The sequence below is a fragment of the Oryx dammah genome, unplaced genomic scaffold, assembly GCF_014754425.2.
Source record: "Oryx dammah isolate SB20612 unplaced genomic scaffold, SCBI_Odam_1.1 HiC_scaffold_7, whole genome shotgun sequence".
NCBI classification, from domain to species: Eukaryota; Metazoa; Chordata; class Mammalia; order Artiodactyla; family Bovidae; genus Oryx; species Oryx dammah.
Window position 1 is genome coordinate 38,889,268 of NW_024070191.1, and position 23,838 is coordinate 38,913,105.

The 23,838-nt window shown below is 46.7% G+C and overlaps 1 protein-coding gene across 2 annotated transcripts in view; it reads right to left on the minus strand.

The window, feature by feature from the left end:
* Positions 1–23,838, minus strand: part of RARB (retinoic acid receptor beta) — a 181,856-nt gene that overhangs the window by 98,439 nt on the left and 59,579 nt on the right. For both annotated transcript variants that reach the window (XM_040243297.1, XM_040243298.1), the window contains exon 3: positions 1,837–1,978. In XM_040243297.1, the coding sequence (XP_040099231.1) occupies positions 1,837–1,978 (142 nt within the window). The remainder of the gene's footprint in view (positions 1–1,836; positions 1,979–23,838) is intronic.

A 23,838-nucleotide genomic window follows, 5' to 3' on the forward strand; every position in this document is an offset into this window, starting at 1 on the left:
TCATTTCTCTGTCTCTGTCTCACACACACACATCTACACACCCACACACCTACACACCCACACACACACACCCCTGTCTTTTGAACCATGGAGAGCTAGCTGCAGATACTGAGAATAAGAGCATTCTCTTTCTCATATAACAAAAGCGCAATGATCAAAGTCGGGAAATTTAAAGCGGACTCAATCCTAACCTACGGTCTGTACTCAAATCTCAATAACCGTCCCAATAATGTCCCGTATGGACAGTTTCCTGCTCCAGCATGTTCAGGATCACTTAGCTGTTATGTCTCAGCCATTCTGTCTCTCGGAATCTTCACGTTTTTGAAGAGTACTAGTTTTGTTTTTTTTAATTGGGTTATTTGCTTTCTTATCACCGAGTTTTCGAAGGTTTTCTATCTCTGCATGTAAGTCCTTATCAGATATGTGATTTGTAAATATTTTCTCCTCACCTGTGGCTTTTCTTGTCGTTAATTTCACAGTGTCTTTGGAACAGCAGACATTTCTGATTTTAATGAAGTCTAATTAACCTTTTTTTTTTCTTTTATGGCTCATGAGCATGAGTCTTGAACTCTTTCTCACTGGACCAGCCTCGGTTACAAGTTCACCATGAACCAATGATAGTGCCTGGAACAGAATATACTGATGGCTTGAGTCCAGTGAATTGATCCAACCCTGATGTCTTCCCTGAACTGTAGAAACCCAAGAGGTGGAAAAGCCCATTTAAACCCTGGGCACAGTTAGGAACACGCTGGGCAGGCCACCAAGAAAGAGCCTCGAGTCACAGCTCCCAGGGGAGAGCCAGGTGGCCAGCTACACACCCTCAGTGTGGGCCCGCCTGGCTCCAGGGACCTTCTCCATTGGTACTGAGCCGAATGTCCCGGTTCCAAAATCCAAGAGCCTCTGAACAACATGAGCCTTCAAACCCCACTGCCAAACTGTGGCTTTCTGCGCCACACTTGTAGACGATGGTGTGCGCGGCTCAGCATCTCCAGAGCCACTTAGGCCACCCCGCCCAGGGCCCCACGAGATCCCCACGGGATGCAGGGCAGGTGGGCAGTGATTCCACCAATTGTTCCCCCTGGCACACACACCTGCCTCTTCCTCACATCCGCCCAAGCCAGGGCATTGGTCTGGCATGTTCCTGCTCTCTTCATTTGAAAGCACCAAGGAGAAGCCACAAGCAACGATTTTTTGGTGCTGTATTCCCTCTGCCTGTGTTAAAGCATGTCTACTTCAAAGCCCCATAAGCCGATGATTATGGACCACTCATTTTTAATCTATTCACATCTTCTCTTCTGAATTAATCAAGTGTATAATTGGAGGAAGGGGTGGTGGGAAGGAGAAAAGCTGAATCCAGTTTGGAAAAGTGTCAACGTGCCAAATTTCTAAATGTTTCTTCGACAGCAAGAGTTTGGTGCTCCCTCCCCTCTGAGAAAGGGTGCATTATCTCCACATGCCTCTGCCTCGTTTTATTCTCATCAATAGAGGCAGAGCTCTTTATTCCTCCTGTCAAGACGGGGGAACTTTTCCGGTCTCCGTGTGGTTCTAGGACACGCTTGGGTTACCAGCAGAGACAGAGTCAGTTACGAACTGCTCTGGAATACAAGCACGACGCCCAGCTCCTCCCCTTTCACCAAATGCCACTCAAATTTTATCTGAAAACCCCCAGTTTTCTGTTTCCGCGCCATTTCTGTTGACACCTGACCGTGGCAATGTATCATTAGTGTCACGCCTGAATTCCACAGGCTGATGTCCTCCACAACTTGATTTTGGAGGCTGAGTAACCGTATTTATAGATAAAGCCAAGAGAAAAAGAATTTTTGAAGCTCCACTTACATTCTTTGGACATCCCCACTTCAAAGCACTTCTGGAGTCGACAGTACTGGCATCGATTCCTGGTGACTTTATTAATAACACAATTCTTATCTCGGTGACAAGTGTAAATCATGTTCTTCTGAATACTTCTGCGGAAAAAGCCCTGCGGGCAAATGAAAAGAGGAGAAAATTAAGCAAAACTACCGAGCTTCATGAGAAATCAAAGTCAACCTTATCAATGCATTGACTGCTCGTTCTGAGTAATGAAGTGATGGCAGCAGAAAAGTTAACTTATTTAAGCCTTAAAATCCTTGTATCCTTGTGAAATATGATACTCATATTCATAGTTTCTCCCTTTGCTGCAAAGCAGAAAGTTCCTTTTAATCAAAACTGGACATGACTGTTATTATCTTGCTAAAAGAAAATGAATGCCTTGGGAAATACAATGCAGAGCTGACTTCCCTCCAGACAGGCTTAACTTCCTAAGTGGTTCCCACGTTGGCCAGAGTGATTTCAGGTAAGTCTACTGTCAAGAAACCCAACAGAAGAAGCATTCAATCTGCAGAAGAAATTATATGCTTCATGAAAGAATTAGGTCTTTTCAAAGGTGTCCTCTCCAATTCCTTTTACATGTTTAGCTCATGTAACCATATTTAAAACATGACTTAATTTACAGAGTGTTTAAGAAAAATATTCGCCACGGTTGTAAACAAGGCAGAAAAATGACTGCTTGGTCATTTAATGGCATATTAGAGTTGTGTTGTCCAAAAAGGTAGCTGCTAATCACGTGTGGTCATTTAAGTCAAAATTGGTGAAAATTAAATAAAATTAGTATGATAATCTCCACGTCCATCCAAGTTGTGGCAAAGGCCACGATTTCACTCTTTTCAGTGGCTGAGTAGTGTTCCACTGCACACATGTACCACACCTTCTTTATCCATTCATCTGTCAGTGGACACTTGGGCTGCCTCCATGCCTTGGCTATTGTAAACAGCGCTACAATGAACATGGGGGCGGGGTATGTATCCTTTTGAACCATGGTTTTCTCCAGATGTATGCCCAGGGCTGGGGCTGCAGGGCCCTATGGTAGCTCTATTTTCAGTCTAAGGAGCCTCCAGCTGTTCTCCATAGTGGCTGCACCGGTCTACATTCCCACCGGCACTGGGAGGGCTCTGCCTCTCCCCCACGCCCTCTCTGGCATTTCTTGTGTGTAGACTTTCTGATGATGGCCATTATGGCTGTTGTGAGGTGATACCTCACTGTAGCTTCGATTTGAATTTCTCTAATAATTAGCGATGTTGAGAGTCTTTATTCCTGTGCATGGTTTCTTTGGAGAAATGTCTACTTAGATCTTTTACCTATTTTTGATTGGGTTGTTTTTTTTTCATATTAAGCGGCACAACCTCTTTGTAAATTTTGGAGATTAATTCCTTGTGGTTGCTTTGTTTGCAAATATTTTCTCCCATTCTGTGTGTTAAAAATTAAACAAAATAAAAAAAAATTGCCTCCTCACTTGTACTAGCCACATTTCAAACGCTCAGCAGCCACGTATGCTCAGTGTCTGGACAGCACGTGCCCAGAATGCTGCCATCCTCGCAGAGAGTCTGCGTGCGCGGCGCTGACTCATAAACTCACCCAGGTCGTCTAACGGTCTCAGGAGACGTAACTAACTGTGACTGACTGTTTATTATTGACTGCACCCTGTGACTGCACCCTGACTCTGTAAAGACTGTGGAAGACTGGTAACTTAAGAATCATATTGGTCTGTTACAGGTGCAGAGATTCCTACCCAGCTGAGACATAACCAAAGATGACTGTTCTGTTGCCCTGCAGGGCATTAATCAGGTGTGTCTAACTTTGCCATCTTACTCCAGCATTCTTTTTTCCCATCACTGTATCAGATACACTGTCTGCCTGTGCACCTACCTACCTAGGCATTTGCTCATATCCTTCTTTGAACCAATTTGTCTTCCTTCTCTTTTCATTAATGAATTCCATAAATCCTCAGTATGTGTTTACTGCGTATTTGAATAAGTTACTACTTATTAGGGCTTCCCTCATGGCTCAGAGGGTAAAGCGTCTGCCTGCAATGCTGGAGACCCGGGTTCGATCCCTGGGTTGGGAAGATCCCCTGGAGAAGGAAATGGCAACCCACTCCAGTATTCTTGCCTGGAGAATCCCATGGACGGAGGAGCCTGGCTACAGTCCGCGGGGTTGCAAAGAGTCGGACACGACTGAGCAACTTCACTTTCACTGTTTATTAACTTTTGGATGTTACAATTTGACCAAAGCAGCAATTTATCTTGATTTTTGTGATACCTGGATGAAACAAATCAAACTTTAGTCTCCAGGAGCACAGGGTCCCCACCTTCTCCTCTCTGCTTACCCATCTCCCCACACAGCTCTGCAGAGAGTGGGAAACTGAGAGACGCTTGTTAACACTCGGATGAACGAACGGTTACTGACGAGGAAACCTGCTGTCTTTTTCCTCCTCCAATCGCCCGTCAGTAACCTCTCTGCTGCTAGGGGCAATAAAAGCAAGGAGTTTTACCTTATCAGTTGTGATGTGACTTTTACCTACATCAGACACAACTCTCCTGAACATAAGAAACACACCCCCCAACCCCCAATGCGCTCAACTGCAAATAAGACTCACCGTTTGAGTTCACCTTTCCCAGCAGTACATTAACAACACTCCAGGAGCCAGAACTGAAAACCTTCAAAGCTGAAGCATGGTGACCAAGAAAGCTCATGTAACACACTTCATTTAGGATATGTACGTGGGCACCCTAGGATTTTAATGTCTAAATAACATATTTTCACTGGCATCGTTCAACCTGGAAATCTTGTTTAAGGTTGCAACTCCTGTCACATCCCAGATACACACATTTTTCCAAGAAAACATAGTTTATTTTTGTACCTCTGGAGCTACAAATATGCTCAGAATCTAACAATAACAGGTTATAAATACCCTGCAACTCTAAGAGAGTCTGTGCCCTATGGTCACTTCAAACGTATCTTTTCCTGCAGAAAATATTAATACATACAGGACACTTTTGGCTGCCAGATGTACAAACTCTACTTACAAACACTTCACTGCTCTACTGCCAGGCCACACTGGCACTTGGAAGATCCCGTTTCTGCAGGTGTGAGGCCAGTGAGGTGTGGACAAAGGTGGCCTCCTTCGCTTATTAAAAACCGAATACTCAGTTCAGCACATTCTTGGTGAGGGAGCACGGGGGAGAGGAAAGCAATCTCATGACACCGAGATGGAAGAAGAGAGGCCTAAGATCGTTATACGTCACTATTTATCTCGGGAGTGAGGTTCAGTAACAGTGATAGCAGAAACTAAATAGGACTTCTTAGTTTTCCAAATCAGAGTTTAGGCCGGATTTCAGAAGGGGAATCTGAGTTTCACTAAATTATTTCCACCACAACTTGCTGGCTAAGACGGATGCTGTCAGTTACTTTTACACACGGGTTGGGTGAACGGAAATGCCCTTGGAAGCCACAGAGGGGCCTGTCTTGTCCAAATCTCCCTCCCCTGCAGTAGATCGCGTGAGCTGTTCAGTAAACCTCGTTTCCACTGCTTGGAGAATCTCGTGTGTGCGTGCGTGTGGGTGACACCAGAGCCCCGTGCCACCAACTTTCTAACCTACGTAATGTTTTTATCTAGGCTGAGTCTTCTTTTATTTCTAGCATTATTTACAATGAAAACCTTTAACCTCTGGCCCAATTCAAAAGCTAGCACTGTCATTAAATAATGAGAGAGCACCCATACAATAAACAGAATGAAGTCCAGCAGAACAGTAGTCAGGACTTCCCCGGTGGCACAGTGGATAAGATTCCGCCTGCCAATGCAGGGGACACGGGTTCGATCCCTGCTCTGGGAAGATCCCACGTTCTGCAGAGCAACTAAGCCCGTCGACCACAGCTACTGAGCCTGCACCGAGAGCCTGTGCTCCGTAACAGCAGCAGCCACTGCAGTGAGAAGCCAGCGCTTAGCACTAAAGAGTAGCACCCTGCTTTCCACAACGAGAGAAGAGCCCACGTATCAACGAAGACCCAGCACAGCCAAAAATTAAATACATTAATAATAATAATAAAAACAATAATCAGATGTGATTTCACTCTTGCTGGATCTGGGTTGTGCTAAAGACTTGGAGTCCAGCCTCCTCTCTTCTGGTAGAAAAGGGACAGAGCAACACTGAGGACGAGATCAGCCCTACCTTGAGACTCCCCTTCAAGGGACTGCGAGATAATAAACACGTTTCTCACTGTGTGACTCAATGAGGTTTAAAGCCAGGAATCTGTCCCACCTAAAATTGAGAGCCTCGTAATTTGGGAATCAAAAAACTGTAGCCTCTCCCACAAAAAAAAAAAAAAAAAAAAAACTGTAGCTGAAATTTGTCATATGTAAAATGGGCTTTAGAAGTATTGAGTTCAAACAGAAACAGACTCATAGACTTTTAAAATAAACATATGGTTACCAAAGGGGAAGGGAGGGACAAATGAGGGGGTTGGGATTAACATACACACACACATGTATAAAACAGATAATCAACAAGGACCTACTGTAGAGCACAGAAAACTCCACTCAGTAGTCTGTAGTGAGCAGTACGGGAAAAGAATCTGAAAAGGAGTGGACACGCGTGCACGTGTTAACTTTATCACTCTGCTATACAGCAGAAACCAACACAACGTTCTGAGTCAACTAGATTCCAATATAAAATAAAAGTTAAATTTAAAAATTCTTTAAAAAGTAAAAAAACAAATTTCCATAAACTAGTACCAGATTCAAGTGTGCTAGTCCTTGCAGCTGGTAGACGGGTGGAGACACACCTGGAGGAGAAGAGGCGCAAACGCTGAGCAGGTCCAGGTGAAGGGCCCGGTCCTCCTCCTCGGAGCCGCAGGGGAGAGGGGAGGCGGGCAGGGACCTGGAGGGGAAGCCGAGGGGTGGCCTGGGGAGTCTCCGCGGGGAGCTGGGCCCACCCATCCCCTGAGGGAGGGGCTGGGACCCTTCCCAGAGGTACATTTCTGAGATCCCAGGTGGGTCATCACAGCAGGGAGGGGCACACTGGGGCACATTGAGACAGCTTGAGGGCGGGGACGAGGGGGCTTCCCCAGGGGCAGCAAACAATGAGGAGGCGGGGCGTGTGGAGACAGGGAGGACAGACCTGGCACCTGCAGGGCAAAAGCCGTGGCTTCTTCAGACTCTACACGGGACAGCTCTGCAGCGGCCGAGGCGGAGGAGGGGTGGAGAAGGGATGGCTCCAGAGTCTGGGATTAGCGGCTGCAAACTGTTATATGTAAGATGGATAAACAACAAGAGCCTGCAGGATAGCAGGGGGAACTATATGGAATACTCTGTGATAAGCCATCACGGAAAAGAGTATGGAAAAGAAAGCAAATGTGTGTATAACTGAGTCACTTTGTTGTACAGAAATTTACACAACATTGTACATCAAATATACCTCAATAAAATGAATGAAAAAAGCAAAGCCAGAAACAACTACGATTTCTTGGGACTGGCCTTGGGTTTAAAAGCTATCAACCAGAGGGCTTTCAGATGGCTTCAGCTTTCTCCTGGAGTGGAGACCTCAGCTCACCTCTGTGGGGACCCAGGGCGGGTGTCTGTGGCCAGACTGAGGCTGCAGTGCCAACCCCAGGAACTGGCTCACAGTCGCCAGTCACCAGTTAGTCTGAGGACCTGGCTTTCTGCCACGAGGTCAAGAAGACAGACCTGCATCACAAACTGAGTGTTTCCTAATCATGGATTTTCCAGCCTTTCATACTTCACGCTCTTCTACTCTTGCCATCAAAGAACTAGCGTTCAAACAAAACAAAACAACACAAAACCCCTCATATGGTAGAGAAGGCCACAAAGGCCTTAGAGCCATTTGTGAGCCATCTGCTTCATATCTGAGCAATAACCACGGAACACCCACGCCCTACTCAGATTTCGTTTGTCTTCCCTTGGGGATACAAGGTGCCCTTGTACTAACTGACCTACAATCTACAGGACATAAACAATCAGAAATCAGAAGGAAGGGTAACTGTCTCTTGCAAACCTAAATATTTTCCTATACCTAAATACTTAAGATTCCCAGTTCCCTTGACGAGCTAGTCAAATGTCCCAAACCTATGCAGGTCATGGAAGACAGTGACCCACCTCACTCTCTCCTTTATGGCGGTGGTCTAGTTGCTAAGTCGTGTCTGACTCTTGTGACCCTGTGAACTGTGTAGCCCACCAGGCTCCTCTGTCCATGGGATTCTCCAGGCAAGAATACTGGAGTGGGTTGCCATTTCCTCCTCCAGAGGATCTTCCCGACCCAGGGATCGAACCCAGGTCTCCTGCATTGCAGGCAGGTTCTTTCCTAACTAAGTTACAAAGGAAGTGGTTAAGAATTAGGTTTACATATAATTTATATGATGTCTTCTTCCAAAAGACTACTAGAACTCTTCAATGAGTTTGGTAATGTTGCAGGTTACAAAATTAATATACAGATATCTGCTGAATTTCTATACATTAACAAAAGACCAGAAAGAGAAATTCAAGAAACAATTCTATTTACCACTGCATTAAAAAGAATAAAATACTGAGGAAGAAACCTAAGGAAACAAAAGACTTGTACTCTAAAAACTATAAGATGCTGATGAAAGAAATCAAAGAAGACACAAGCACATGGAATGACATACATGTCTGTCGGTTGGAAGAATCAATATTGTTAAAGTGCCTATACTACCCAAGGCAATCTATAGATTCAATGCAATCCCTATTATATTACCAAGGGCATTTTTAACAGAATTAGAACAAAAAGAAACCTTAAAATTTATATGGAGTCCCTAAAGACCCAAATAGCCAAAGCAGTTTTGAGAAAGAAAAATGGAGCTGGAGGAATCAGGCTCCCTGACTTCAGACTAACACTACAAAGCTATAGTTATCAAAACAGTATGGTACTGGCACAAAAATAGAAATCAATGGAACAGGATAGAAAACTCAGAATTAAAACCATGCACCTATGATCAATTAATCTATGACAAAGGAGACAAGACTATATAATGTTGGAAAGAGAGTCTCTTCAATGAATGGTGCTGGGAATACTGACAGCTACATGTTAAAAAGTGAAATTAGATCCTTCTTTAACACCAAACACAAAGATAAGCTCAAAATAAACTAAAGACCTAAATCTGAGACTGGACACTATAAACTCCTAAAGGAAAACAGGCAGAACACTCTGACATAAATTGCAGCAATATCTTTTTCATCTCCCAGAATAATGGAAATAAAAACAAAAATAAACAAATGGGACCTGTTTAAACTCAAAGCTTCTGCACAGCAGAGGATACAATAAACACGAAACCGAAAAGACAATCCACAGATCGGGAGAAAATACTTGCAAATGATGTGACTGACACGGGATCAGTCTCCAGAGTTTACAAACAGCTCATGATGTTTAACAGCACAAAAACCAACAGTTCAATCAACAAGTGGGCAGAAGACCTAAATAGACATTTCCCCAAAGAAGACATACAAATGGCCAAGAGGCACATGAAAAGAGGTTCAACACCACTGATTATAAGAGAAATTCAAATCAAAACCACAATGAGATATCACCTCATACCAGCCAGAGTGGCTACTATCAAAAAAGACACAAACAGTAAATGCTGGAGAGGGTGTGGAGAGAAGGGAATCTTCCTTCGCTGTCGGTGGGAATGTACATTGGTGCAGCCAGAACAGAGAACAGTATGGAAGTCCTTTAAAAAACGAAAAACAGAGCTACCATATGACCCTGCAATCCCACCCCTGGGCATACATCTGGAGAAAAACAGGATCCGGAAGGATAAATGCACCCCAATGTTCATCATAGCACTGTTTATAACGGCCAAGACATGGAAGCAGCCTAGATGTCCATCAACAGAGGAATGGATAAGGAAGATGTGGTACATATATGCAACGGAATCTTACTCAGCCACTAAAAAGAGTGAAATAACACCACTTGCAGCAACATGGACGGACCTAGAGACAGTCAGACAGAGTGCAGTAAGTCAGACAGTGAAGGAGAACTATCGCACGACATCCCTTATATGTGGAATCTAAACACAAATGATACTATGAACTTGCTTACAAAACAGAAGGAGGCTCATAGACTTAGAGAATGAACTTATGACTGCCAGGGGAAGGGACAGTTAGGGAGTCTGGGATGGACGTGTACACACTGCTATATCTAAAATGGATAACCAGCAGAGACCTACTGTCTGTACAACATGTGGAACTCACGTGGCAGCCTGGATGGGAGGGGAGTTTGGAGGAGAATGGATACATGCATATGTATGGCTGAGTCCCTCCACTGTTCACCTGAAACTAGCAAAGCATTGTTAATTGACTAAGCTTCAAAACAAAAAGTTTTTAAAAAAAGAATTAGACTTTACAATATTTTTGCAAAAAACAATGGCCTGTACTTTGTGTAATGAATGATTATATATAATGCCTTACTTTACAGAATGGTTCCCAGTGGGAGCAGGGCTATGATTTTTGACCCCTAAGCTGAAACTCCAGTACTTTGGCCACCTCATGCAAAGAGCTGACTCATTGGAAAAGACTCTGATGCTGGGAGGGATTGGGGGCAGGAGGAGAAGGGGACGACAGAAGATGAGATGGCTGGATGGCATCATCAACTCGATGGACATGAGTTTGAGTGAACTCTAGGAGTTGGTGATGGACAGGGAGGCCTGGCGTGCTGCGATTCATGGGGTCGCAAAGAGTCGGACATGACTGAGCGACTGAACTGAAATGAACTGAAGGGATGTTTTTGTTGTCATAGTGTACATGGCTGACAACTAGTAAATAGAAGCTAGAGATGGTGCCACACACCCTGTGACACCCAGGACCCTCTCTGACGATCCCCCCACTGAAGACTGAATGTATCCCCTGGTTATTCTTTCACTGAACTCTACCACTCAATGGCATCGGGAGGTGGGGCATTTGGGAAGCACTTAGGCCATAAGGGTTTGTTGTTGTTGTTAAGTCACTAAGTTGTGTCCGACTTGGTGAACCTATGGACTGCAGCACACCAGGCTCCTCTGTCCTCTACTATCTTCCGGAGTTTGCTCAAATTCATGTCAATTCAGTTAGTGATGCTATCTAACCATCTCATTTTCTGCCGCCCATTTCTCCTTTTGCCTTCAGGCTGAGCACTGAAAACTTGATGCTTTCCAATAGTGGTACTGGAGAAGACTCCTGAGAGTCCCTTGGACAGCAAGGAGATCAAACCAGTCAGTGCTAAAGGAAATCAACCCTGAACATTCACTGGAAGGCCATAAGGGTAGAACCCTTTAAGACCACCCCAGAGAGCTAGCTTGCCCTTCCCTTCCCCATGTGAAGGTAAAGGGAAGAGACATTCGTCCAGGGAGCAGGACTTCACAAAACTCTGAATCTGCCAAGAGCCTTGATTTTGGATTTCCCAGCCTCCAGAACTGTGAGAAATAAATGTTTGTTGCTTATAAAACAAAGCAAAACAAGCAAACAAAACTCTGACTTGGTCACTTACTATTTGTGTGACATTGCACAAGTTACACCAAGGCCTCAGTTTACCCCTCCATAAAATGGGGATACTGAAAGCGCCTACTTCATAGGCCCACTCGGTACATCCAGTCAGGAAACGGATGTAAAGTGTTGGTACAACGCCCAGCACATAGCAAGGGCCTAATGAATGGCAGCTCTTGTTCCTGGCAAAACCTCTTTTTCCAAAGCTTTCTTCTGGACAGTTTCCAATATATATCTTGTGTTCAAAATAATGATATCCAAATAGGATAGAACAGCGCTGTGAATCTCTGGACAAAATGGGCTACTGTGGGCAGGCAGCCTCGTGACTCCCAAGACCCATTCATGATCCACTGACTCAGGGCCATTTAACTGGGGTAGAGGTGGTGGGCTCTCCCCGGGGCACATCAAGACGGAAAAGATGGATATGGACTGCCCTTCTCCAACCTACCAGGAGTGAGAAGTCAAGTGAACTGAGCAGTGCAGAAGCAGAAGAAGAGCCCAGTACAGGGCCTGGCACATAGCGGGCACACACAAATTGAGGGTTTGAGGTTGACATACACACACCACCGTGTATAAAATAGTAACTAATAAGGACCTACTGTAGAGCACAGGGGACTCTGCTCAATACTCTGTAATGACCTATATGGGAAAACTCATTAAAGAGTGGATACACGTATATGTTTAACCGAATCACTTTGCCAGACACCTGAAGCTAACATGACCTTGAAAATCAGCTATAGTCCAATAAAGTGAAAACACTGTGGGTGAGCAGAGGTCGGGGTGAGGAAGCACAGGGAAGGGTCAGTGGTGCAAACTGGCAGAGAGGTGAGTGATGGGCGTGTGTGTGCAGCCATGGCGGGGACAGGGAGCTGATGGGCAGACAGGGTCAGGTCAGGAAGGCCACGCCAGGCACTTGCTGGAAAGGAACTCCCTCTTCTGTGCACGCGAGGACCAAGGTCAGCAGCGTATTCTGCCAAGCTGGGCACTGATTTCATCCTGCATTAATTTAACATAGAAAGACAGCTGAGTGCCGAAGAATTGATGCTTTTGAACCATGGTGTTGGAAAAGACTCTTGAGAGTCCCTTGAACTGCAAGAAGATCCAACCAGTCCATTCTAAAGGAAATCAGTCCTAGGTGTTCATTGGAAGGACTGGTCCTGAAGCTGAAACTCCAATACTTTGGCTACCTGATGTGAAGAACTGACTCAATGGAAAAGACCCTAATGCTGGGAGAGATTGAGGGCAGGAGGAGAAGGGGACGATAGAGGACTAGGTGGTTGGATGGCATCACCGACTCAATGGACATGAGCTTGAGTGAACTCCGTGAGTTGGTGATGGACAGGGAGGCCTGGAGTGCTGCAGCCCATGGGGTCGCAAAGAGTCAGACACGACTGAGCGACTGAAGAACTGAAGCAGACCGTCGAGCTCTGGGTATCAAGGGGCCAGGGGATGGGAAGGAATAGGGATTGGGGGGGAGTTAGTGTTTGGTGGGGGCAAAGTTTCAACCTGGGACAGCGAAAAATTCAGAAGATGGATGATGGTGAGAATTATACAACAGTGTGAATGTACTTAGTGCAGCTGAACTGAACAATTAAATATGGTTAAAACAGTATGTTTTATATGACATGACTTTTACCACAATAGAAAAAAATCATTTTTAAAAAATACAAATACCTAAAGCCCTTAGGTTTGAGCAGGAATGTAGGCCAAGAATCTCTGATTTCCGAAATGACGGCACAATCAGCTGCCTCCTGCTTAATCCTCAAGATGATTTTGAGAATTCACAATGCAGTGTTTTGGATGGAAGCTGCTTTTTCCGTTTTAGAGCCCCTTTCGTCAGGTTTAACAAGTGTAGAAAGTATCATGATCTCTGGAAGAAAGGCATGAAATTAAACTTTTTTTGTTTTGCCGGAAAAAAAAAAAAAGGCAACTTGGCCCCAAATTCACCATAAAACACATTGGGTCAGGAGAAATTCATCCAGAAGATAGCATGGGCGTCACACATGTTTGCACTGGGCTCACGGAGTTGATTTCTATCCCGTGCAAAGTTCAAAAGGGTGCTTTCTCCTTCCAGAGTGAGAGAAGAGAGAGAGCAGTGAGGAGTGTTAGTCATCGCTCCTCGCTCATTAAAAGGAATCGACCGCAATCCCAGCTCGATCCAGGAGTAGCAAGCAGGTGGCTGCCCCAGGTGGGCATCCCCTGGGCCAGGGGGCCTGGCATGGAGACTCGGGCTGGCCAAGCACAGACTTGCAATTCCCATCTCCAGCCAGAAGCAGAGGAGCTGCCAGTGGGAGGTGAGGGTGGAATACTCCCATCGCAGCTACTTTGGGAAACGCGGCTTTCAGACCAGGAAACACGTTGCCTTAAACAAACAAAAAACACCCTCCGGACTGAGAAGAAGTCTGTGCGTGACAACGTCTGAGAAGTTATTAATAGCCAGATTTGGGGGGAGAAAGAGAAAAGTGAAGACCTTTTCACCCCACTGAAAGACAATGGTGAGAGGGAGGGAGAAAGTAGAAAAACAGCCCACTGTTTTGATGACAAGCAGAGCACTTCCTCCCCCGCAGGGAGGCTGGGCACGCATGGGACTGAGAACACTGGCCGGCCAGTCCGGGGGCCGCTCTGCGCCACCCAAGGAAAACGCCATGGGAGCCACACTCCACACAAGAATGTCGTGTCATCCCAAGGGGCACGGGCATAGAGCCATTCGTTTTTTTGTTAAAAAAAAAAAAAAAAAAAGCGTCTGCCAGGGCAAGACGCCACTGTTGTGAAAGGTGAACAGGTGTCCACGTGGAGGTGGACACCTAGGCCTAGCTCCTAGGAGGCCCCGAACTCCACGGTGCCACTTGCCTGCTCCTGGAAAGGTGGCCTCTGAGTCCTTCCCCTTGACTGCGTGTTTCAGCCCCAACACTCTCCTGCCAACTCCCTCAGACCAGAAGTCTCCTGAGCATACTGACTCTTGTCCAGGTTAGGAAGACAAGCCTTTATTTTGAGGGTGATGGGCAGATAGGGTCAGGTCAGGAAAGCAGACAGGTAGTCCAAATGGTAAGGAGTCTGCCTACAGGGCAGGAGATCTGGGTTCGATCCTGGAGTCAGGAAGATCCCCTGGAGCAGGGCCTGGCAACCCACTCCAGATTCCTGCCTGGAAAATCCCAAGGACAGAAGAGCCTGGTGGGCAATACAGTCCACGGGGTTGCAGAGAGTCAGACACAGCTGAGTGACTAACACTTGCTTTATTTTGGGAGATGCCTAGAAAGATGGTTCTTAAGAAGGCAAAGATGACAGATTTAGCAAAAACCTCATGTCTGTGGGAGCCAGTCTTTCCAGAAGAGGGTGATTATGGTCTTTTCCTGGACTTTGTCAGGCGAGCCCCTGACAGCTCAACCCGTTAGAGCCAGAGGCCAACACTCTCAATCCTTCTAATCCCCTGTTAATTAGAACTCCCCAGGAATACCAAGTTTGCAAAGGTAGCCTGGGTTCCTAACTGCGAACCTGAACTCACAACACCCGAGATTAAGGTTTCCACTTCCGGAGTCTTCCACGTCCCAGGACGGGCACAGAGCCAGTGCATTTAATCCACAATGTTCTTTAGAGGAACATATCTGGGGAAGAAATGCCACTGGGTAAAACGAACCGGGACTAACAAGTAAAAAGAGTTTAATTGACTGGACAAAACGTCTTTCAATTTAGGTAGCTTTTTATATTTCCAAAGCATGATCTTGGATAAGAGTTTTTAAAAGTGCTTACCTATCATATAGTCTGGTTGATTATTATAAACCCATGCTATGGGTAGGCAATCTATCAGGTTTGGGGACCAACAATTACACACAAGATTTGAGGAGGAGAGTTTCACAAGACAAGTAAACACTACCGGTTAAACCGGCAGTTAAGTGTAGGGCTCTGCCCTGGGCAGGGCCAGCTTCCCACGCGTGTCCTGGGCAGCCACACAGAGCCCAGCCCTGGAAGGGTCTTGCCTTTGGTTTACTGCTCTGCTGCCACTGTCTAGAACTTCTGGACCGGTTTTGAACGGGAGGTGAGCAGTTTCATTTTGCCTGGGTCCTGCAAATCAAACAGCCAGTCCTGGCCCTAGAGGACCATCTCCAGCAGAGGTCTCCGACTTTCTTCCTCTGCGAGGACCTGAAACTCTTCTCCTCTGGATGACCTCAAGGCTAGCTGTAAGACTGCAGATGAGACAGATTTAAGCAAGTCCACCACCAGGATGCTTCAGATCTCCTCGGGATGCTTCTGGGCAATTCAATGGCTCCAAAAAGAGCCAGAAGGGAAAACCATTCAGGAGGTATTTGATGTTCTACTTTGGGCTTTATTCCCTGCTTGGATAAGGGACTTTGGGAGGGAGCTGGCAGGGGTAGAAAGAAGACGGAGAACTTTCTCAGAACTGGATAAAATTTCCTTCCAGATAGCACATATGTTTAGGTGCAGTCTCAGGAGGGAATCTAGAAGCTCATTCATACGCTTCCTGAATGTGCCAACTCCTCCTTGGGAGACACCAAGAGAAAGAGTAAAGCAGAAAGAAGCTGAAGAATATGAGGCCCAACAGTTACTCTGTTATCTAAAGGATTTCTGTACAGCAGGTTAAGTATTACAAATATAGTATCTTGAGGACCACTTCCCCACTTTGCAAGAATTTGAGTTGAGACAGAGTAGAAAAAAAAAAAAAAACTGTAAGAGAATTATTTAAAAAAAAGAAAAATCCTCTAAAATGGATGATTTCACTGGGCTCCACATAGCTTTCTTTAAATCTGGTCTTGAGAATTTACTTTAAACCAACCAAAGACATCTGTTTTCTAGATTACTTGGGTCAGTTATTTTGTGCCCTTCCACCGTGAAACCCATAGTTACCGATTTATCATCAGGATTACTCAAAATATAACAGGGCAAGAAGCCAGTGCATTTTAAGTTTTAAAAATCTCAATTCTTTCACTGAGAAAAATTGCACCAAAACAGGTCCTCGGCCACAGCCCAGGAGTTAGCAGACCCCAGCTGCTTTGCACATTAATTACTAAATCTCCTCTGGACCCAAGTTCAAGATCTTCATCTGTCCCGAAGATGGAGGAAAGGTAAGTAGGAGGAGACACAGCCAAAATGTGCTTGAAAATACATAAATTCTTTGCAGAGGAGGATGAATTTTTAAATCTCTTTTAGAAATGTGGTATGCATCAAGTCACCATCAGCAAAGCCAGGACTTGCTCTGCCAGGACATGTGGGCTGGTGACAAGGTGCAGCTCCGTGTATCACAGCCTTCTAAGGCCTCTCACAGACGCCCATAACTAGGATGTGCTGGTATTGTTTTGTGTTGTGAAGAGGGACCTAAATTAGAAAAGAAAAAATAAAAACCTGTGACCAAAATTTCTTGTACTTTTTCCAAGTTAATTTTCGGGGCCGGTCAGGGATCCTTTCGCTGGAAGTCTTCCATGCTTATCGCTGTGTGTGTAGTTATGTCCTGGATCTGGCGTGAAAGGGCAGAAGTCACAGAGGATGTGTGGGCAGGAGGGGAAGCAGGCCAGGCCCTCCCACTGAAGTCGGCGAGAGTCTGACGGCTGCAAGGTAACGGGCATTTACCGGGTGTGACCTTCGGCTTCTCCGCACCACAGACGCGGCCCTGTCACTGCAATGGTCTTGCCAACAGGTTGCTTGAGCCCCAGCGCTCAAAACGGATTCTGTCCTGGTGTGGAACAGCCACGGTGACTCCAGGCTGAGGCCTGCTACGGCACCGTCCCTAGACACCTGCGTGTCCCTCAAAGTTGCCCCGGTCCTTTGTCCGGGCCCCCGCCCTGAGTGCACGCCTGCTCTCCTCTGAGCCTTCACGGTGCTGTTCCCCGCAACGCAAGATCCCTTCCCTGCCCTTTAGTTCACGATACGGCCCCCCAGAGGGTCAGGCGCCGGGGAAGCCCCTGCGGCCACAGTGGCACACCCTCCTGCGACCTCCACTCCGCAACACTGCAGCGACGGGTCCTCACGGCGTTCCTCCTCAAGGCAGGAAGCCTTTCAGGCGGCATCTTAATCATCTTTGTGACTCAGCATGTGCAGCTGCTGGAATCAAAAAGTAATGCAGTGCTCAGAGCAGTCGAGACATGGAACAACAGGAATGTCCATCGGCAGAGGGATGTGGCACATATACACAGCGGAAGATCGCTCAGCCACAAAAAAGAACAAAGTAATACCAGCTGCAGCCACACTGGCGGTCCTGGAGATTCGATACTAACTGAAAAGTCAGACAGAGGAAGACAAATATCGTATGATGTCACGTGTATATGGAATCTAAAATAGGACACGAACGAACCCGTCTGTGAAACAGAATCGGGGACACAGAGCAGATGGGTGCCAAGCGGGAGGGGGTGGGGAGGGGTGGAGTGAGCGTTTGGGGTTAGCGGATGTCAACTTTTACATACAGGATGGACACTCAGCAGTCTTGCTGTATAGCGCTATATCCAATACCCTGAGATAAACCACGTGGCAAAGAATGGTAAGAAGAGTGCGTGTATGTGTATAACTGAATCACTTTGCTGTACAGCAGAAATAAGGACAACACTGCAAATCAACCAATATATACTTCAGCAGGAAGACAGCATGGTGGCAAGTTACTTCGCTTTTTAAATATCATATGGAGATTCCACGTAGAAGCAAACGGAAGACAAGAAAGATCGGCATGGAAACTTAACTTCAATAAATATAACCACCAACCAAAATTTTCAGGATTGAGGAAAAAGAGAAAGGAAGTTATACTTTCAGTGTTATTGTTAGTTGCTCAGTGGTGTTCACCTCTTTGCGACCCCGTGGACTGTAGCCCACCAGGCTCCTCTGTCCACAGGATTTCCCAGGCAAGAATACTAGAGTGGGTTGCCGTTTCCTTCTCCAGGGGATCTTCTCGATTCAGGGATCAAACCCGGGTCTCCCGCATTGCAGTGAAATTCTAGTATTAGAAATTCAGACAGCAATACCAACTTCGTGATTTATCCCAAACTCCTTTCTTCCTTATTCCAAATTAGTCAGAAATCGGCTCAAATTTCACCCTAGCTCCTCTTTCTTGATCTTTAAAATTAAAGTTGCAGTATTATGTCAGCACAGCGCCAAGACCTGAGACTGAACAGGTCCCCAGCGCAAAAGGTAAAGTTCTTTGAACAGCATGAACTCGTCTGCAATTAGCACATTACAGCTCCCACCCAAGCACCTCGAGTTATAAAACGTGCTTCTGGAGCTGCGGCTCTTGGAGACCGTGACTCCTGTGCTTTCTGTGCCTGTTTTATAAGAGAAGATTTGGCAGAACGCACATAGTGCACGTTTTAAGTGTTACCCTTCTCGGCTTCTCCATTTCATCCTGGCTTTCCGATGATAGGAGGAGCAGCCTTTTGACTCCATGGGAGAGAGCGGGAACACCGGTCCCGTCATAAAGGAGGCACCCGCCAGTCCTCAAGTGCTCTCCAGCTTTCAATTAAAGGCAGCTAATGAATGCAGGGAGACACATTTTATTTTTCCTAACAGAGCCCTTACTTTTAAACACGTAGCTTCATTTTCCAAAACTGCTGGCTTTAGACAGAAGACACACACATCCTGAATGAAAAACTGTTCTGTTCTCCTGTTTCCTGTATCAAAGGGACATTTTTCTCCTCCGTGGCTACATCCCACTGCGGCTGGGATGGGGGTGTGGCGTCGTCCCTGTGGTCGGAGCCTGCGTTCCCCGCCAGCAGGGCACCCCAGGGAGCTCCAGGGCGCTTCACTCACATCTGCTCTTTTCAGATGACCCTTCCATGGAACTTCGTTTACCCTTCCAGGCTTTTTTTTTTTTTTTCCTTCCCAGGACAAAGTAGATAACTTGGAAGGGTGTGTTTATTTGGAACTCATCTAAAAGAACTTTTCCTCTCTCTTAAGCAGCTGCCTGGACACAGAATTTGGGGAATTATTTTCCTTAGATCAAACAGGACTGAACACTTTCTTGGCCACAGCTGACCTTCTTTGGAACATACACGCTTTCAGGATTGGTATTTTCATCCAGAGTTTTCTCAAATGAGTAATTAGGAGATGTCCACAGGCAGGTGTAGGAAAAAAAAAAAGAGCTTGGGCCCCTTAGCTGGTCCAGCCGACCTGGGACCACCACTGAGCGACTTTCCATGAACAGTCGAGCAGTTCTCTCTGGGACCAGCCCTGTCACCGGATTTGGGGGATCTGGACTGGGGCGGGGTGAGGGGCAACAGGGGTCAGAGCTGTGGGAGAAATCCTTCAAGGCTGGACAAGCTGCTATGAGTCACACGACTCTGGTCGACTGAGATTTAACGTGTCAGCGGAGGCAAGGAGACAAGACAACATGTAGAAATCCCTATTTGTTTTAACGTCCCCTTAAGCTTGCTGGGTGCACCCAAAGCTGGCTGTGAGAGACGCATCAGGACTGAGCCTCACACCTCGGTGGGCACGAGAACGGGTCTTGTGAAGACACCAGGCAGCGACCCGAAAGAGGCGATGCTGAATTCATCTGTAATTTCAGGTTTTCAAGCGGCTTTTACGAGGTTGCTTACCCCAGGCATTTCGGAGCGCCAGCTCTTTGAATTTTTAATGTTCATCTGTGAGATGCTCCACCAACACCCCGACCCCAATCATGGTCCTCATCTTGTTATCTTAATGGGCTGGGGCGGGGGTGGGGGAGATAGGGTGTCCTGCCACCTGTCTGCATTCGGTATCCTCATTTACAGATTGAAGAAGAAAGTGCCGACCGTGAATTATTTAAAGTCTATTGTATCAGTGTGTGTTCTGTAAGCATGTACTACCGGCAAAGCCGCCCGATTGGTTTTCACTTGTAATTGTGCCGATACCTTATCTGCCCGGATGAAAGTGGAGAGTGGTACATGACACCTCACACGGTGAGCACTGGAGAGGCCACGAGGTCTAGCGCTGGAAGCCACACGCACCCACGTAGTGAAGGTTCCTTCAACGCGCAGCAAGGATGAGCCAGCCGGAGTCACTGTTTTCATCTGTTGTTCTTTAGTCCTAAAGTCACGTCCGACTCTCTGCAGCCCCGTGGATGGTAGCCCACCAGGCTCCTCTGTCCATGGGATTCTCCAGGCAAGAATACTGGGGTGGGTTTCCATTTCCTTCTCCAGGGGATCTTCCCCACCCAGGATCAAACCGACCTCTTCTGTTATTGGTTAAGCAGATTCTTTACCATGGAGCCACAGAGGAAGCCCCATTTTTATCGGTAATGTGTGTCTACTACTGTATCAAACACAAATGAGGGCAGGACAGAGCCTGGTTGCTTAAAAAAAAAGCTCTCAGCTGAGGAAACCAGTGAGGTACCAACCGCACAAAGGCCATCCCAGGTAAGCAAGGAGGGGACCACCAGCACCCCCTCCACTCTGCCACCAAATCTCAGGTGTGTCTTAAGACGAGAAGCATCAGAAGACATGGCTGGGTATGCTTGCAGACTTTGTCCTAATCCGAAAAAAATATTTAGAGCAATGAAAATATATTTAGATGATAAACTTACAAACCTGTGACTGGAACCTGACCGAAATAAGACTATTCACAAGATGCAAGGATTTATCACTCAGAAATTCAAAATTAGAGACTTCCCTGGTGGTCCAGTGGTAAGACTCTGGGGCGAGGACTCAATCCCTGGTCGGGGAACTAAGATCCCACATGGCACAGCCGAAAAAAAAAAAGAAATTCAAAGTGAGCCCTAATCCCTCTCCTCAAATGCCCATAGGTACTGGGTATGTCGGTATGTGGTCCAAAAGTGTCTCACCATTATCTAAATTTAAAACGTCCCCTCCAGACACAGCAACTCAGGAATTCATCTGGGCGAATCCACGACTACAGAGTGGTTCTGATGTGCTCTTATATCCTCAGCACCACATCCAGTGCCTGGGCTGGCTTTGGGGAAATCTTTGTTCATCTGGATGGGTGGAGGGTCACGTGGGGGAACGACTCAGGCGACCCTCAAGTTTGCCAAACTGAGACAGGCTGGGGCCTGGGACCCTTGGCTGCAGTGCTGGCACCTGGACACACCTCTCCTCCACCCTCAAAATACAAAGAAACCACCAGGGCCTAAAATAACCCTGTGCGGCTGCAATGGAGGCAAATTCTGGATAAAAAGATACAAAAAGACCAAAAACCCAAATGCCACTTGTGAAGACCTGGGAGCAAAAGCAGGGTAGGCCCCCTGCAGCCAAAACCACCATGGGGTGAGCAGACCACCTCAGCCACCCGTCCAGCCTGACCCCGGCCACACCCCAACCCTCACCCCATATAAGGAGCAAGTGGGCAAGGGCGCCCGCCACGTGTTCTCACCCGCCCCCTCTGCAACAGGGGCCCCAGTAAAGCTTAGCCTGACTTTCCTGTTCTGGCCTGGAGTCAGCTTCTACTGACCAAGGAGGACAAGAACCCCGGGCCGTCACAAAATGACTCTGCCTGAGCAGAGGGCCAGCGAGAGAAAAAGGAAGAAGGCCGTGGCGGGGGGGGGGGGGGGGGGGGGGGCGGTCTCGGTCCGCCCTGCATGGACGCCGGGAATCCTGGCGGACCGCCGAGCAACTCTGCGCACACATCTGAAATCACCTCGCCCTGCCCTCCAGCTCTGATGTCTGAGATTTCTGGGAGTCTGAAAGAAAACACAGGGTCCCCCCGCATCTCCAGCCTGAGCTCAGGTCTCTGCCTTTTGTGGGACGGCTCTGCTTTGCTCAAGAGAGAGCTCAAGTCTCCCAGACACAACAGACAACTCCCAGCAAAACAGCCAAGTCCAGAGCAGGATGCAGAGATAAGCTGCGTCACGCGGGGTAACTGTGAGTTCCCTTTGCACGCCGTCAAAAGGCATCTGTGGCAACCACTCGGGTGAGAGCCCTAAGTCAGCCCCCCACACGGCCGGTACCCTCCCAGGCTGGCACCCCGACTGGGCATGAGCTTCGGAGTGAACTCTTGCCCTTCCCAGCAGCTTCCCGGTCATCACCTCGAGTCAGCCAGCGCGCGAGGGGAGCGGCAGGCAGGAATGTTCTGCCTCCGCCCCGAAAGGGAACCGGCAGAGGGAGAGGCTCCTGCCTTCCTTTCCATCTGGTTTCTCCAATAAAAGGGAAAAAAAATAAATGGAAATGAAAAGTAGACAATTAAAAAAAATTACACTTAACTTCCTTTTGCTAATGTCTGTAAGATGATTTTTTTTTTTTTTTTTTGGCCTGGCAGGAGATTCCAGATGGGCCGTATAATGACTATAATTTAATACAAAAAACTGGAGTTCAAAGCAACAGATTTTTCCAAGTCAGAAGGTAGTGGGCTGTCTCACACTGTGTAATGCAAAACACCGGGACGAGTCGTGGCATTTCTGTTCTTATTGCACATTGGCCTTTAAACCTAATCTCAGGGCGGCCAGACCCCAAGCCATCAAACCAGAAGCTGTCACTCTCCGAAATGGGCCGGCACTGGTGCGTGCTTGCCGGAAGGGCCGGAGACCACTCACCACGAAATGTGTTTTCCTCCGGGCTCTCAGGATTTATACCACCAATTAAGGCCATAATGAGTGCCCCAAGTTGACCTCCTAGGAGCAAGAATTAATTAAGCACAGTATTTCTTAGTAAAGAATGACATTTCTCCCAACAAGGAATAGAAGGGAGCCATATTTTCTGATATTACCACGAGTCCATGTACCATCCTTCACAAAAACAGAACAATCCTGGAACATGGCTGAGTTTATGCTTTTAATTTGGTAATAAAAGAAAAGAATCTTTACTTTTATCCTTATTTGTGGCGGGGGGGCAAAGAGAATGTTTTGGGCATAGTGCGTGTACGTGAAGCATAAAATTATTTACATGAGTAGTATAAGGTCACTTCTTTTAATTACCAACATCAAGACAAAAGAAGGAAGCCAGGGCTCACATTTCGAATCTCCTTTCCAGCTTTCAAACATGAAGAGTTGTGTGTTGAAACTATTTGCTCCCTGAAGTTCTTACACTTCCATAAATTCTGTAATCGAGTTTGTTTTGTTTTAAAAAAAGGTTAAGGCTTTATTTTGGAAACTAACTCTTAGATGGTCTAATCTAGGGGTGGGCAGAGTCCTTCCATAAAGCACCAGATGTAAACCTTTTAGGCTGAGAACCACAGTGTCTGTTGTAAAGGCTCAAGCCGGCCGTGGCTGAGTGGAGGCCATGCAGACGATTCATAAATGAGGGAGCATGGCTGTGTTCCGAGAAAACTTATCCACGCACACTGCATCTGAATTTCCTATCATTTTCATGTGTCATGAAGTATTCTTTTATAACTTTTTTTTTCCAAGCTTTTCAAATGCAAAAACTATTCTTAGCTCTGGGGTGTAGGAAAAAAAAGCAGCCAACCAGATTTAGCCTGTGGGCTGTAGCTTGACAACCTCTGGTCTGAAACGAACGTCTATTTTTAAGTCATCAGTGAGGCTGGAGAAAACATGATCTCTGTCTCTCTCACACACAGACACACACGAATACAGGGTCGCACACAAATCCACCTAACCT